At 36.9% G+C, this 17,893-nt stretch overlaps 1 protein-coding gene and 1 long non-coding RNA gene across 4 annotated transcripts in view; both read left to right on the forward strand.

The window, feature by feature from the left end:
* Positions 1–109: 109 nt before the first annotated feature.
* Positions 110–5,435, forward strand: LOC120535793. The gene is made up of 3 exons (XR_005634973.1): positions 110–325; positions 1,413–1,460; positions 4,692–5,435. It is a non-coding gene; the product is annotated as an uncharacterized LOC120535793 (long non-coding RNA).
* Positions 5,436–11,398: 5,963 nt separating this feature from the next.
* Positions 11,399–17,893, forward strand: part of cacfd1 (calcium channel flower domain containing 1) — a 51,843-nt gene continuing 45,348 nt past the window's right edge. For all 3 annotated transcript variants that reach the window (XR_005634974.1, XM_039763870.1, XM_039763871.1), the window contains exon 1: positions 11,399–12,113. Coding sequence is in view for 2 of the 3 variants with exons in the window: in XM_039763870.1 (XP_039619804.1) it covers positions 12,002–12,113 (112 nt within the window). In the remaining variant the exon portion in view is untranslated. The remainder of the gene's footprint in view (positions 12,114–17,893) is intronic.

Here is a 17,893-nt window from a genome sequence, read left to right on the forward strand (position 1 = left end):
TTTCCATATCTAAAATTAATAAATATATATATATATATATATATATATATATATAATATATATATATAAATTATAATATGAATGTAAAGTTTAGCATATTTTTGTTAATCCTGGTTATTTTGCTATTCCTCTTGGAGGTGTATGCCAGCACACCTGCTTGTGATGAGCTGCGTTGTTTCAGATAGAAGCAATTTATCGGAAGAAAATTAACAAAAATGAGACTTTTTAATGCATTTGTTGGTTTATCTTGTACAGCTGTTTCACAGGTGCAGTCTTCTGTGACAATAGCAGTGTAAATATGTATGGGAGGAGGACAGTAAAACAGGTAATGGTGAGACACATGTATAAACTATACGATAAATTATGTATTGTATGGTGGCTTAAATATTTTTTGTTTCCTCTTGTAAGTTCTGTGCATATCATGTTCTACTGCTCTGCATTGACTGCAAGGTTTTGCTGCAGTAATCAGATAATCAGAAGCTACGTCTGCTTATGAGAGGAATACAAAATACACTATTTGATGTTAGAACAACTTCATAGTCTAAAATTAACAAATCTTATGTCATTTACTGTTTCATCAAGCTTGTTAGTATCAAAACCAAAACCGAGACTGCTCATCAAAACTTAAGAACATTAGAAGGCTTATTTAAGTAGTATTTCTCCAGAAGATATGAAATTAGACCATAAATCTAAATATTAAGTACAAAGTATACTAATATTTTAGAAAAGAAAAGTAGTTCAAAAATTGCATTAAATTATGAATCAAATCGGGAAAGGTTAAATTGTCCTCTGTTAATAAGCTCTGTTTGGGTCTGCAGCTCCTTTCATACTGTTGGAATAAATACATTGCATCCAATTACAGATATTGCATTCTGATAGCAAGGCTTCTGTTTCTACTTTCATTTAATTGCTATTTTCTTTAAATTTTTATATGGAATAAGAGTTCATCCTCAAATCTGCTCCACTCATTTCACTTCATCATAAAGAAATCCAATACTATTTTTAAAATTTAAGATCATTCCACCAGCACTCCATTAACAACACTATTTCTTGCATTGTTTCTAATAAATTCAAATAACAAAGGTATCAATTTGCCCTTTTTATTTAAACTGAATACAGCTGAAATGCAAATCTATATGACAATAAGGGAAAACAAATGTGATGTATAAATTTTATCAGTATAATCATACTTCTATGCAACCGATTTTAAAATAAACACTAATAGTTTACAGAATGTTATGGTGGGTGGAGGAATCTTGAGTTACATCTGAATCTGACAGTAATTTACAGGAATTAGGTTTTTGATTGCTCAATTTATATTTATTAACAAGTTGTTTTAGATACAGAATATGTAAATTTTAATGTTAATGATACTTGTAACATATTATTCTCAAACCTACTTAATTTAACAGGTGGGATGGCTGCAACCTACAGATGCACAACCCCACACTGAATTGGAGGTAATTTAGAATCCATGATTAAACTAACTAACTTTTCTCTTCACCCTGTACACTTCAGACTCTAAATCAGCTCATGTCACTTGCAGAAATATTCTGATGATTCTGAACTTTCAGGTTGTATTGACAAGGGACAGGTGCAGAACTTTCTTTCTTGCTATAGAAAGAACTGAGTGTAACTCGGAATCTGCAAAACCAAGAAACTTGTTATTGACTTTCACTGCACCAAAGAGTGTCTGTGTGTGGCCATTTATTCAGGGAGAGGTGATGCATTGCTGCAAGTTCTTGGAGGTTCACATCAGTGGGCAGCTGGACTTGTTTCGTAAAACTCAGGAGCTACATAAAGGGTGGAACAGAGTCCATTTTTCTTTGAAGACTGTGTTTCTGCACTCTGGGTAATGATCATTTTACATATTCTACAACTATTTTATGACTAGTGTGAATAACAAGCTAATTAAGAAGTTAGACAAAGTTATTGAACATATTTTCAACCCCCTGATGGTAGTAGCAAAGTAGAGAATGAAAAACAAAATTGATGGTCATCATGAGCAATGCTACACATCCATTCTCTGACACACTAGCACTGAGTACATTTGGCCATCAAATTATTCAGCAGAAGTGTGTCAAGAAACACTACTGAGGTTACTTTAAATGGCAAATGTAGGTAGCACACAGGAGCAATGGACATCCTGGCAAAGGGAAGGATGTTGCTCCCGGACAAGACTTTCCTAATAGATGGACCGACATCCCAGCCTGAGAAAAAGATGGTACCTTACCCAGGTGGGAAGCCCCAAACAACTGGACGGCATCCTCACTGGACATGTGCATAATACCTTTCCTGGTCAGAATAAAAGAAAATGGGTAAGGACTGTTTCAGGAGGGGTATTCTGCCTGGTCACTAGATGGCAGCAGCCCCCGGTTATTGGTGTCCATTTGGGAACCAGCAGTGAATGCCAGCAGTTGTAGACTGGCAGCACAGCCCTGCTGGTGTCTGTGGGTGCCACAAGAGTGCACTGCAGAGAAAAGATATATAACACACTGGTCTCCAGCCTACAAAAACAATATAGCAGTGCTAGAACAAGTTCAGAGAAGAGCGATTAGGCTGATTCCAGGGCTACAGGGGTTGAATTATGAGGAAAGATGAAAAGAGCTGAGCCTATACAGTTTAAGCAAAAGAAGATTAAGAGGAGATGTGAAGTGTTTACAATTATGTAGTGAATTCGTACTGTGAATTGAGATTGTTATTTTAAAATGAGTTCATTAAAATGACAGGGACACAGTTGGAAACTTGTTAAGGGTAAATTTTGTACCAACATTATGAAATTTGTTTTTACACAGTGAAACATAGACAAATGGAATAAGCTACGAGTATTATGGTAGACGTTAACACTTTAGGGACTTTTAAAATTACATTCAGTGGATTGGACTGGTGAGCTTTGTTTAGCTGAATGTTTGATTCTTGTCTAGATTGTTCTAATATGCCTGTATAATGCCTCACTATGACTGTAACTGCCAATTCAGAAGTTTTCTTTCTTTTTAAGTTTTTTTTCTTTATTTTTAGTCAATCAGGTGTATATTTGAGAGGGGTTTGTTTATCATAGTATAATAGTATTTATTAATTTTTAACCTTCTCTAAAAAGCCATATTTTCCCCTATAGACAAAGCGTTCTATCTATCACAAAACCAAAACAGTATATTTTAACATCAATATACCATCACTAGCACGATTATTCACAATAAATGTATCTAAACAATTTTAGTACAGAATTGCAGTTGTAGAATAAATGCAACATAAGTATATGCATAATTTAAAAAAAATTCTAAGAATGCTTTTGTTGCCTTGTATTCATGAATCTATCTCAGTAATAATTTATTTTATAGGTTATTAAATTTACTGTAAGACGTAAGGACAAACGTGCATCTCTTTGCACCGTATTCATCCAAGATTGTCAGGGATCTTTTATGACCAGAGAGACCCAGGACCTTGGCTTTACAATTATTTGAAGGACACCACCATTTTTTCAGCACAGTGTGCCTGTCGCTGCACTTGGGCATTGGAATCCACATAGAGACCACAGAGTAAGTGACTCCTTTTGGTCTCATCAACAGCAGCCCAAGCTTTTCTGAGATAGTCTCCCATTCAAGTACTGGCTGGGCACAGACTTTGGCTTCAGGTGGATTACTTGCTCTAAAGGGCAGGTGCAATGCCCATAATACTCATCTTTCCATACTTCATTCTAGCATCCTATCCTTGCATGAACTTCGCTATAATTTTCCTTAGTATAGTGACCAAAACATGAAACTGATGCTGTTGGTGATCTGATTGCATCTTGCAGCAGATCAATGACCCCAGAAGGAATGGCACCAAAGAAAACGGAGTAGTCTTATTCAATTAAAGTTTATATGAAAACTATTTTGCAGAGTAAATAATTAAAAATCCAAATGAAACAAAAATATAACTAAGGAAATGTTACTACTTAAAATCAGAAAGAAAAAAATAATTATCTTGTACAGTGTTAGTTTCCTAATGTTCTAATATGACATAAGATCACTGGAAAAACTGGTGAGAACATGCCATTCAACCCAACAAGCTTGTCCATCCTATTCATCTAGAATGTCCAAAATAACATTAAGTCAATATTTAAGGTCCCTAAAGTCCCACTCTCCACCACACTACTTGATAATTTACTCCATGTGTCTATGGGTCATTGCATGAAGAAAAATATCTGAGAATTTGTGTGAAATCTGCCCCTAACAAGTTTCTAACTGCATCCCCATGTTAGATAAAGAGAGAGAACTTTGTCACCATTTGAAAATTTGCCTTTTCACAGAAGCTTTTTTAAAAAAAATATGACCATACATACATAAATTGGCAGATAAATAAAAACATATGCCAAAAAATGAAGAAAATTAAAAAGAAAGAAAATGCTGGCAGTCGCAGTCCAGCATTATACAGGTGTATATGCCTGTGACTTGCATATTACTTTAGGTAGTGTCCAGTTTGGGGTATTCATAATACTCTGAAATTTATGTATTCGAAAAAAACTATTAAGATGACCATGTATGAAAGTTTTTGTAATGAAGCACAGAGTAATTCTCACAGTTTGAACTTTATTCCAAAGTGTCCACTTTTATGAGAAAACGGGAGTGTTCAGACAAAAACCAGATAGCTTGCACAAGACAAATACTACATATGACGGTTTGATTGTATTTATTTGTGTGTCCAATGTGTAGGAGAGCAGGCTGGCTGTGTGGCTGCAGAAGGGCAGCTGACTCGAGAACAAGGGGCTCGGGTTTATGAGGCTGCAGAGACCAGCAGGGCCTCCAGGAGGACTCGACATGAAAAACTGTTGGAGTTCATCATAAGGGGCCATTGAGCAGATGATCACTTGCTGGTAACTTAGTTCAGATAACAAGTAAAACTTTGTTATTGTAATCTGTAGCAAAGAGCTATGATGACTTTATATGTATTTGCTTGTCCAACAGCCAACAGGCTGTTGTATCTGAAAAGGTGTCATCCAAATGGTTTAAAAATTATGAAGATCCTAAAGGTCACCGGCTAATGACCTATATACAGTAGAAGATGAGGAGCTGACAGATGGCCTCTAAACTACCTGATGAAGTTCTGTCAAGAGCTGTAGGCACTTTTGAAAAGATCAACAGAGTTCAAATCATTCAGGATGTGCTGAAGCCAGAGGTTCATTTGGCTTCAGTGAATCTCTAATGAGTACAGAAAGTATCTCTATTAGTAAAATGCAGAAGGTCTGTTCATTGATGGACCAGCAGACAGTGAGGGGTATGTCATTTGGTGTTGGGGGGTAGACGGTCCCTTTTTATTTTCAGCATCATTATTCTGTTAATCACAATATCATTTTACTTGTAGTGAATTTAGACAAGAGTATAAACTAAATACATCCATCCATCCATCCATTTTCTAACCCGCTGAATCCGAACACAGGGTCACAGAGGTCTGCTGGAGCCAATCCCAGCCAACACAGAGCACAAAGCAGGAACCAATTCTGGGCAGGGTGCCAACCCACCGCAGAACTAAATACATATAAATATAAATATGTTTAAAAAAAGTGTTTAAAAAGTGAAATTTAAAATATGCATTGATACACTTTTGTATTTGGTTAAAGTAAATCCTTTTTTATTTATATATATATATATATATATATATATATATATATATATATATATATATATATATGAGCGAAGAGTTTGACACACTTATGCTTCAATTGTTGGAGTACGAGGATAGACCGCATCACTGAGGCATTTCAACTTGGGATTCCATCTCAACGCCTCCTCTAATAAACATGCCACTTGCTTTGTTTGTCTTTTGCCTTTTTATTTCTGTGTGTTAAAATGACTGTGCATAATAGAGATGTGTATATTTGATTTAACTATTGATGTAAATAATAAAGGACACTGTTGATTAAGTTCTGGATATTTGAAATTGTCTGTGTATCTCTTTTAGCCAATTCATACCATCTGCATTTTTTCTTTAATTTTTATAAATGCATTGTACAGTTTTATTTTTTGAACATTACAAGCAAACATGTCTATCCCCATTACATATTATTTATATGTAATATATAGAAGTGGGCATGCTTTAGTATATTCTCCGATAAGTCTGTTTGTTAGAATGCACAAAGATGATTTTTTCTTTCAGTTCAACTGACCCATCATTATTGTTAATTTTAAGTATTTCTTGAAATGGTTGTACAATTTATACTGAATAATTATTAATAACATTGTTTTTGGTAGTGACAATACTGAGTGTTTTCATTTGTGCTGGCCCAGTCAACTCGTGTATTAACACAACTAGAACTGATAGATTTGAGCAGAGCCTCCTCTTGTATCAACACCATCTACAAATGGTACTTTACTGGACTTGCCGGTAATCCCACAGGATAAAACATCTTTGAGCATCCTGATCAAGACTTTGCTGTTCACTTACAAACATAGTCTACAACAATAAGGTTCTTACTTATTTTTATTTAGGAGTCACATTTTCAATAAAACTTGCATTGTCATTAACTGAAAATGCAGCTTGTGTGTATATATAGGAACAAAATTAAAGGAAAAGAATTGTATACTCTTGATAAATGGAGAGTCAAAACTTTAGAAGCTCAGTATTCTAAAACCATAACTCACAGCTAGAACCTCGTTATTCTAAGGTCTTGACATTAAGTGTGTGCCAGTGTTTATGTGTGTATATATAAACTGCTCAAAAAAATTAAAGGAGCACTTTGAAAACACATGAGATCTCAATGGGAAAACAATCCTGCTGAATATCTATACTGTTATGGACTAATATGGTGATGTATTAGGAACAAAAGGATGGAAATGAAAATGATCAACCTACACAGAGAGGGCTGAATTCAAAGACAACCTGAAAATCAAAGAGAAAAAATTGTGGCAGGCAGGCGAGTCCATTTTGCCAAAATTTAATTGCAGCAACTCCAAATTGTACTCAGTAGTTTGTATGGCCCCCACATCCTTGTATGCATGCCTGACAATGTCCTAATGAGATGATGGATGGTCTCCTGGGGGATCTCCTCCCAGATTTGGACCAGGGCATCACTGAGCTCCTGGACAGTCTGAGGTGCAACCTGGTGGCATCAGATGGACCAAAACATAATGTCTATTGGATTGAGGTCAGGTGAATGAGCATGGGGGCCAGTCAATGGTATCAATTCCTTCATTCTATCGCCACATGAGGCCTGGCATTGATGTGCACCAGCAGGAACCAGCATAGGGTCTGACAACAGGTCAAAGGATTTCATCTCGATACCTAATGGTCTGTATGTCCCTCCATGGATTTGCCTTCCCAGACCATCACTAACCCACCATCAAACCGGTCAGGCTGAACAATGTTACAGGCAGCATAACATTCTCCATGGCTTCTCCAGACCCTTTCAAGTCTGTCACATGTGCTTAGGGTGAACCTGCTTTCATCTGTGAAAAGCACAGGGCGCCAGTGGTGGACCTGCCAATTTGGGTACTCTATGGAAAATGCCAATTGAGCTCCACGGTGCCCATTAGAGGATGTCAGGCCCTCAGTCCATCCTTATGAAGTCTGTTTCTGATTGTTTGGTCAGAGACATTCACACCAGTGGCCTGCCTGCTGGAGGTCATTTTGTAGGCTCTGCCAGTGCTCATCCTGTTCCTCCTTGCCCAAAGGAGAAGATACCGGTGGGTCCTGCAGATGGGTTAAGGACCTTCTAGGAGACTGCCTGTCTCCTGGAATCTCCTCGATGCCCTTGAGACTGTGCTGGGAGACACAGTAAACCTTCTGGCAATGCCACATGGTATTGACGTGCCATCCTGGAGAAGATGGACTACCTGTGCCAGGTCTGTAGGGTCCAGGTATAGCCTCATGCCACCAGTAGTGACGAGTTACAAAACAGATGAGGAGGCAAAAATGTCAGTGGCCTCCCTCCAGCAGTTAAACCATTCATTCCTGTTTTGGGGGTCATCTCATTGTTGCCCCTCTAGTGCACCAAAGCAGCTGAAACTGATGAACAAGACCTTTTGCTACTTAACTGAGACCAGATCAATAGCCCAGAAGTTTCATTGACTTGATACTATACTCTCATTCAAAAAGGTTCCTTTCATTTTTTCAACAGAGTCAAGTTACATTGATGTAACCCAGTTTTTCAGTATAAATCTATGACAAACAAGAAAACGAAATGCCTTACCAGAAATATCATTGCCAAAATAAATTCCCAGCTGTTCAGATTGAACGATTTAATGGTTCAGACTTGACAGACTCTGTGTAGTGTGTGGTAAAATGACCAGTAAAGTGGAGTCGTTTACAGCTGTACAGGTTGTTATGTCAGGGTCAAGAGTATACAGACTCTGTATGCTCTTAATATGCCGTTTGCTTGGGTAATCATATAGGATTATGCTCAGCTGAACTATCTGCCATTTCTATCTTGTTAGCAGTTGTGATGCTGAAGCACATCAGTGCCTGCTATACAATTGGACTCCTGTCCTCCTCCAGTCTCAGAGACCCTAAAGACAGGCTGATATGTTTAGCACACCACTAGGATCTGATGGAGTCAAATGGAGGCTAAATGAGATATCAACAAACATCTGTCATGTTTTATTCTCTAAATGTAACTTTTGCATAAGTAATATGTATTATAATAAACATATATTTGATGATCTTAAAGAGGTATTTAAAATCCAAAAAGTAATAAAGATCCAATTAAGTCAAATAATTGAACATAGTAAACTTTATTATAAAAGTAATAATTGAAATGTGAGTATTAAAACTATGATAACTGGTTCTTACATTTAACATTGATAACATGTAGAGACAGCCAATGGATTCTTTAAAGTCACAATTTTATTGCCAGCTTTCTTAATGTTGTCTGATCACTGATACATAAATGTGAGAGTGTCAAGTATGTGATTTGTAATATTCTGTAATCATAATACAGCTAAAAAAACCAAACTTGAATATGAGATCCACATGCAAGAAACTCACTAGAGCTGCTGGTGTGTTGAGAACTGACATGAATACCGCAGAATATTTAGCACACATCAGCAAACAAAGAACAGAGGCTGATCTGTGGGCAGAAGGGGCTACAATGGAATATTAGGAATACTTGAATAAATAAACATTAATAAATAGTAATGAAAGTAATAAAACACATTTTAGGGTTGTGTATTATAGAAGTAAAGATTTAACTCTGACAGTTTATTCAACGTTTAAAATTATAATATGTTTATAGCCTGTCTTTAAGGTGACCTGTTAAATGTAGGTGACTATTTCATTTGGACATTCGACATTGTTTTAATCTGACTGACTCAATCAAGTATAGCCCACACTTAAGTCTACGTCAATCCATTAAAATTAGGCCGACACAAATTTGTATTGTTATGTTCATTTAAATTTTCTTCAGACGTTGTTTAGTAATGATAAATATCTCTTATCCAAACTTTTATTATCATTATTTTTTCAAAACCACTAATCATAAATGATGGTGATAAAAATACATTGCAGTCTTAATAATGCACTCAACAGAGTACCATAGTGTAAGATACTGGCACTGGTAGACTGCCGTTGCAGATGTATTTTACAAATATACACTCCGTCTCTTACAGTCACCTTATCTTGACTGTCCACCTTTAGAAATTATCTTACACGTCCACCTTTAGAAATTACTCCCACCTTTCTTTTTACATATCCATAAGGCAATTGGCTAAAGTGGGACATGAATAACAAATAACACTGATTATAGATTTGTTAACTAAAAAGGTGATTGACCGCAAAGTTTACATTTTCAATTGGCTGGTCAGTGTCTGACATACGCAAATTTAAAATATGATAGGCTGAAGTTGAAAATGATATTCATGCCCATTTTACTCCAGTCTGCAGCAACATAGACATAGAATTACTAGATGCCGCATGACCAGAAGCATTGTATGGCAATGTCGCCACCATATTACGAGAGGCAGTGCTGTAGAGTGAAGTAATGGATAAAGATGCCTCACGCATGCGCTGCTTGTGATTGTACAAACTGCTGTACGCTCCAAACCAGATCCCGGTGGATTACATTTCATAGGTATGGCTGAACAATTGTTTTGGTTATATCTGGCCAATAGAAAATCCTGTTTTATAATCTTAACTTTAGCTACGCCAGGCTAAGCTAGCAAAGCTATGCATTTATGTGCTCAAGTGAGCATCCAAACAACGTTTTGGCTAAATGTATTTAGTCACTAACTATGTAGATTGTTGTTAGCTGTTAACATTTCTTAAACTTTGAAGGTTTCCCAACGAAATCCATCTCAGGAAGCAGTGGGAGGTAGCCCTTAGACGGGATTTTGAGAAAGCTGTCCTGTGATGTGTGCCGTGCTAATTTGGTAACAGATGCTGTACCGGCATCATATGATCAAAGCTACCACTTGCTCACATTAAAAAACAAAGGAAGTTTGATAATTCCTTCTGAGGGTACAGTCAAGGTGGTCAAAGTAGCTGAACGTGTTGTCCGACAGTCGACATTAGGGCAAGCTGTCAGTGTATCTTTGATCAATCAGTTTGTTTGGGCTGAAATTGGTTCAGATGATGTGTTTTTTCTCAAGGAGCACATTGCGGAAACACAGTTTGACATTGACAACCATCATTTTATGCTCATGTACTTTAGTTGTGTCTGTCTTCCACAAACTAAAGCTGCACCATATTGCCAGACTGAATACTCTCAAATTACAGGATCTGAGTGAGCGAGAGGGAGTGTAAGTCTGTAGGAGATCAGTGAGCTAGTGGGGAGCAAAATTGTGGAGAGCTTTAAATGTTAAGAGCGGTATTTTGTATTGTATTCAGTAGTGAACAGGGAGCCAGTGAAGTAGAGAGAGAATAGGTGTAATATGTTCAGTGGATTTAGAACAGGTTATTATCCTGGCAACAGAATTTTGAAGAAGTTGTAAGCGATGAATACATTTTTGTGGGATGCCAGATAGAATAGCGTTACAATAATCTATACGTGATGTGACTAGGGCATTAACCAATACTTCAGTACAATGTTTAAGAACAGGACAAAGTCTGGAAATGTTTCGGAGATGGAAGAAGGCAGTCTGAGAAATGTTACTTATATGGGAGGAATATGGGAGATTTTCTATTGGCCAAATATAACCAAAACAATTGTTCAACCTTACCTACGAAAAGTAATCCCCCGGGATCTGGTTTGGAGCGTACAGAGGTTTGTACAATCCCAAGTAGTACAAGAGTGAGGCATCTTTATCCATTACTTCACCCCACAGCTGTGCCACTCGCAATATGGCGGCGACGTTGACATACGATGCTGCTGGTCATGCGGCGTTTGTGTCCATGGCAATATAGTATCTACTTGGCCGCCATGGAATCTACGTGTCGCGAGTGACGTCGTGAATATTGGGCGTGCTGAGTGTGACGTTGAATGTATTGCAGACTGCAGTAACACTCCACTGCTGCCAAGCTCCATTCGCTGCTAATTAACAGCTGCTATATTTCTTCCAAGGCTTTTGGTGGTAGTAGTTTTACACATTATTGAGTTTTTCCGCATAAGTAAGAGTGTATTCGATTCGAAGGGTCCTTCAGCAAGTAAGCGAGAAAACAAACTGTAATTGTTTTCACATTAAGGAAATATTTACTTCTAGGATATTCTCGACGTGTTTTTTTCTATTCAGGACGTTTTCAGACAATGGGAATAGATATTCAGTCTGGCTGGTAAGGAAGCGTTTAGTACAACGAAACGCTCATGGTTTATATTGTTTAAATTTAACAAAATTTTAAGAAACACTGGAAACTGCTTCATTGACTCGACTTGAATTTTAACTTGGACAAGTTAAAAGTTTTTACTCCGATCGGTGGATCCGTCCTGTCGGTGGAAGGCGAAAGAAGATGTGTTGCCAGTCGACAAATCCGTGACAGAAAATTTAAGATTGCAACCATTTGAAGGCAATTCCTGGGACCTGGATTAATCTGACACCGCAGGATCCCCAAAGCGCATCTCACAATTTCTGTGTTGTTGAATAATTGATTGTCGTGAAAAATGAGCTCAGCGGAAGACACTGCCGGTGCCGCGCCAGTCAAAGAGGAGGGGGATGGTATGTCCTGGTGGTACCGCTGGCTGTGCAAGATTGCCGGAGTGTTGGGAGGAATCTGTAAGTACAGTACCTGTGTAGTCAGCTATAGCGCCGTGCATATTATAATAAGTTACTTGTCATTAAAAGTTGGTAAGAATTACGGCAATCTTTTAATATACAATACGTTCAAGTTTATTGACGCGTATATTTTGAGATTGTATTTAACGGGATGTTTCTTAATCCATGTTTTATGAAATGTTTATTTATTAATCTTAATTCTAACTTCATTTTAGTAAAATGCTTGTTCCCCCCCCCCCCCCCCCAATTATCAGCTCAAGTATGCTTTTTACCATTGTTCAAAATAGCCACCACATTACATAGCCAGTGAATTTTCCTGCCTTGGCTGAACATCATCTTGACCGTTTATTTCTTCTTTCAATATATACTGGAAATGCCTTTTAGGAAACTAGACATTGTTTATAGTGTCTTATGCGTCTTACTTAGCAAGTGTTATGAGGGCACAAAATTATAAGATAATACTGCAAAATAAAACAAAAGTCTAAGCAGAACAGTTTAATTACTTTTACACAAAGATGTTTGCTCACTCCGTTCTTTTTAGATCTGTTCTTGTATAATGCAAAAAGCAAGAACTGCAATCCCCGTGTCGATATGTCTGTCCGTACGTCTGCATGAAACATGTCAGCTCCCAAGAACTGATTTTTTTACACCTTTTCTTTAAGGAAATATGTCTGGAATACTATGAGCTGTACACATTTTTTGAAATTTCTAAATCTCACATTAAAAAGCATTGCCAAATTTGCGAACTTGTCGCGAAATATTCTGTGTGACTCCAGTTATAACTGAGTTTACTTTTTCAAATTTCCCTTGAGTGAGGCCACTTCAACTTGTATACTGTATTTTGCACATTCTTTATTCCTCTTTTACTCGTCTGACAGCCACTCCTAACGGCAAAATGATCCCCAGTACAAGTTAAGTCAAACGCCGCAACTCTATTTTCTTACAAATAACTATCAAAGTTTAAAATAACTCGCAAATCCAGCGATGAATGAGAGAAAGCAACTCTGTAAGCATTCAGTATTCATAGTACATTACACTAAAATCAATCTCATTTCTGCATTATCTCAAAATTATAATGAATCAGTATTCCTCTGAAACCAGAATTTATCAGGAGATCACCACACTTACTATCACATGTTTTGGAGCGCAGTTTAACATTGAGAGCTCAGCAGATTTTAAGTCTTAAGGTTCATCTTTCCAAAATGTTATGTTTAACAAGTTTGAACTACAGTTAGTTATAGAACTTCCACAATCAACAACTAACAAATAAAAGGACAACAATCAAAGCAATTTTTACATCACATGATTTGGACACTTCCCTCTATTTAAGTGACCTACTTCATCACCTATTAGGGCTAGTTTTTTAAGTACATAATATTATAAAGTGTTAAAATGTGCATATTTAATGTAGTACTGTGTGTAATATTCTATTATTAGTTATTTTTAATATGAGTCACAGTTACAAAAATATTTAATAAGCAATAATTGACAATTGAGTCTTTGAAGTAAATAAAAAACACAAAATGTTCCAATTTTCAAAACACCCAACTCTTCCAGTATACCTGAATGGTATATCATGCATACATTTTCAAACTTGCTTTGTTGTGTTCTGCTATATCGCACACCCTTGAAAATAGAGGTGTCAGAGTGATACTATAGGGGAACCATTTTAAGTTCTCAAAAGACCCATCCATGTGAAGTTTCCAGAAAGAACCTTTATTTGTTTAGACCTGTATCAGACTCCATGCAGTAAATAACCAGAAATAGATGGTATCAGATTTGTGGAATACCAATGTTTCATCATTTTATTAAGTCCATGTATTCTTAATTTGTTAGTGTCCTGTTAGGTAGCCTAATATACAGTCAAGATTTTGTATCTTTTCTACATATCAGGAAGTTTTACAAAGCATAGAAAGACAACTTCATATGCAAATAACGAAAAGGTTCTTGGTCAAGCAGTAGTTCAATGAGAAACCACACAACCCAGGAAAAAAAAAAATAATAATTTTATATATATATATAGCACAGGCCAAAAGTTTGGACACACCTCCTCATTCAATGTGTTTTCTTTATTTTCATGACCATTTACAGCACTCTATCACTCTCCTTCTTGGTCAAATAGCCCTTACACAGCCTGGAGGTGTGTTTGGGGTCATTGTCCTGTTGAAAAATAAATGATCGTCCAACTAACCTGACTTCTGCACAACACAACTGCTGGTCCCAACCCCATTGATAAAGCAAGAAATTCCACTAAATAATCCTGATAAGGCACACCTGTGAAGTGAAAACCATTTCAGGTGACTACCTGTTGAAGCTCATCGAGAGAATGCCAAGAGTGTGCAAAGCAGTAATCGGAGCAAAGTGTGGCTATTTTGAAGAAACTAGAATATAAAACATGTTTTCAGTTATTTCACTTTTTTTTGTTAAGTACATAACTCCACATGTGTTCATTCATAGTTTTGATGCCTTCAGTGAGAACCTACCAACGTAAATGGTCATGAAAATAAAAAAAACACATTGAATGAGGAGGTGTGTCCAAACTTTTGGCCTGTACTGTGTATATATATATATATATATATATATATATATATACTAGGGCGTTGCCCCCTGCTCACTTGGCTCGCCAACCCCTGAGTTTGGTTAACTAGATATACAATTTAAATAGATTGTTATTTTCATGGGAATTGTTACAAATTAATTATTTTCACTTTTACTTTAAAACTTCAGTAAAAACAATAGTTGGAATTAACTTTTCTTCAATATCACATTGAATTTTAATTCCGTGTTTGGACTTGCTTCGCGACAATGCAATGTTTAACTGCCCATGAGTGAATACCGTTTCTTTCTCTGTGATAAGTGTGTTGTTCGTGACGATTATCTCTTCAGCGATAATTAGGTCATATCTGTTTGAACGAACGCTTTAGGAAATTTCTTTAAACACTTTTAAATCCCAACATACTGAATCTTTTAAATGTGGTCCGTGAGACATGTGTTTAATGACTTTGCACCATAATTCAGGATAGGTTTCTCTGTTTGTTTGGAATTTCAGCACAGACAAACCTATCTACATCATCAGCAGTTAATTATTTATTTTGCAAAGTAACCAATTAATACATGTGAGGTAAACCCCGTTTTTGAAATTCAATTGTTTAAAAGTATGGTTTGATTTGACCAAATACCATTTCGAGTTCTTTCAATAAAACTAAGACTTTCTGGTAAAACAATCTACTTACGAAAGTCAGAATATCCAGTGTCGATGTAGCCGGTGGCATTGTTCTCATGAATCAACAGATTTCTGGCCACTGTGGATTGCACGTCATTGTAATAAATAAATCCCTTTATTTTGGGGTATTGCCATTGCATCATGATATAACTGTTGCAATGCTCTTGGACTACCTTCATATAATGATGGTAATATTGCTGCTTTACCTATTTTGAATTTGTCTGAACTATTGATATATGAATTTTGAACGTGAACAATGAGACCTTGCATATGTTCCATTCTAAGTTTTGCTTGATTCGATTTGATAAAGAGACAATAAGCTTCGACTTTTAGGTACGCTTTAATAATGTAATGTTGAGATGACATAAGTGGGTTAATTAAATTGCAACGTATCGGTAATTTTGATCCGAAATGTTGTGTGGGTTTTATTCGTTTTTCTAAATTTAATGTGTTTCATATTGTACGACCATCCTGTTTCGCCATCAGGGAAAAGCAAAGGAAAGATTAAAGGATCGGAATTTGGTGATTTATTTGACAGAAGTGAAGAATCGTGCTTTGCTTTTGGATATGCACGAATATCTACTCTGTCTTTGATATTTCCGTCTTTCGAAACTATTATCACTGACAATTCGTCACATGTTGGTTTATTATAAATGCTACCGTGAACTTTCGGATTTATATAGAAATCCAAGAAAATTTCTTTGTCCGTGTTTTGCGGGTAAATTTTGTGTAAAGTGCGATACTTTTGGATGTATGGATTTGTATCCATTATTGGCTGTATAATTTTTAATACATCTGATCATTTAACTCTTTCAATTAAATGTTGCATCGCTTCTCCGTGATTATATGATCATAAATATATAGCTGACCAAATTGTGGTTTCTTCGAAATTAAACTTGTTGTAGCTTTAATTATTGTGGGACCACAGATTCTCATAGCGTATGGTACATTATTGTGTAAATCTACATTTTGAGCATTGCATGATGCGAATGCGAACAGATTATTGTCGACTCGGATATTTTGTCTGTACTGTAGTGTTTCTGGATTTCACTTTCACCAAACAACAAATCTTTTTGAATTTCACTACTTTCATATTCTTTAACTTGCTCTGCATGTGTTTCGCGCCAATGTTTTTTTTTTTTTTTTCTTTTGAGCCTTTTGAATTCCACTGTTTTTTCATAATCTGTAACCTGCTGTTCATGTGTATCGCGCCAACATTTTTGAAGATCTTTATGAAGTTCTACTTTGTCTTTTACTCTTTGTCTTTTATTTCTGACCCTCTGCGAGGTTTTCAATTCCACTTATTATTGTTATTTTTTTGCATTCTTTTCACATCAAAGCTTTTGGGTAACTTTTTGTTACGCTGCTCTTTCTACTTTGCTTAGTCATTAACGTGTCATTTAGAACGTATAAAATTATTGTCCTGATAAAATTTATAAGAGCTGAAGGTGCCGGAAGTGTGTTTGTCAAAAGCATTCACATGACTGAGAGGCTAGATGACCATGGTCTTGTTTGAAAATGGTTGTAAGTAGGGAGTGACTTGAAAGAATCTAATTGGCAAAAGTCACCGTCTCGCGGGACTTGCTTCCAAAGGTTGTAAGTATGACGTGACTTGAAAGAATCTCACTTTAAAAGTCTCTGTCTTGTGGGACTTCATTCCAAAAAGTCTCTTCAAAAAGAAGTCATGTCTCATTCCAAGATTTTTTTTCCCTTAAAGATAGGGTAAGGAGCTCAGTCATCCGGGAGGGGCTCAGAGTAGAGCCGCTGCTCCTCTGCATCGAGAGGAGTCAGATGAGGTGGCTCGGGCATCTGATCAGGATGCCTCCTGGACGCCTCCATGGTGAGGTGTTCCGGGCACGTTCAACCGGGAGGAGGCCCCGGGGAAGACCCAGGACACGCTGGAGGGACTATGTCTCCCGGCTGGCCTGGGAATGCCTTGGGATTCTCCCGGAAGAGCTGGAAGAAGTGGCTGGGGAGAGGGAAGTCTGGGCCTCTCTGCTTAAGCTGCTGCCCCCGCGACCCAACCTTGGATAAGCGGAAGAGGATATATATATATATAAACTGCCATTAAAGAAGCATTATTGCTATTGGTGTCCGATAGGAGTTCCCACTCAGTTGACAATAACATTTCTGCCATTCAAATTAATCATGTTCATTTACTGGGAATAATGTCTACATACCCTACAAAGAACTTGCTAATTTAGTGCTTTGAACCTGCTTTTTCCAAAACTGGATGGATGACCCTAGATAGGCTGTCAGGCTATAGTCATTCATACATTGTACAACTCAACTCTCTCATGTAAACCTTTATTTGTTTATTTGTTTTTTTAAATTTTGTTTTAGAATGCGCTCTCTAACTAGTATCATCCCACAGCACTTTACAAGTGCAGATCTGTAATGTTTATGTATGTTGCATTTGAAGCACAGGTTGGACATACTTGCTTATCGTCACATAGTGAGTCAGAGGCAGGGACTGAGATGACAACCTCGTATTTTAAGGTTCAGTGCCTTAGCCACTAGCTATATAGCCTGTCAACTAACTTAATATGCATGACAT

This window comes from Polypterus senegalus, chromosome 9 (genome assembly GCF_016835505.1).
Source record: "Polypterus senegalus isolate Bchr_013 chromosome 9, ASM1683550v1, whole genome shotgun sequence".
Classification (NCBI taxonomy): domain Eukaryota; kingdom Metazoa; phylum Chordata; class Cladistia; order Polypteriformes; family Polypteridae; genus Polypterus; species Polypterus senegalus.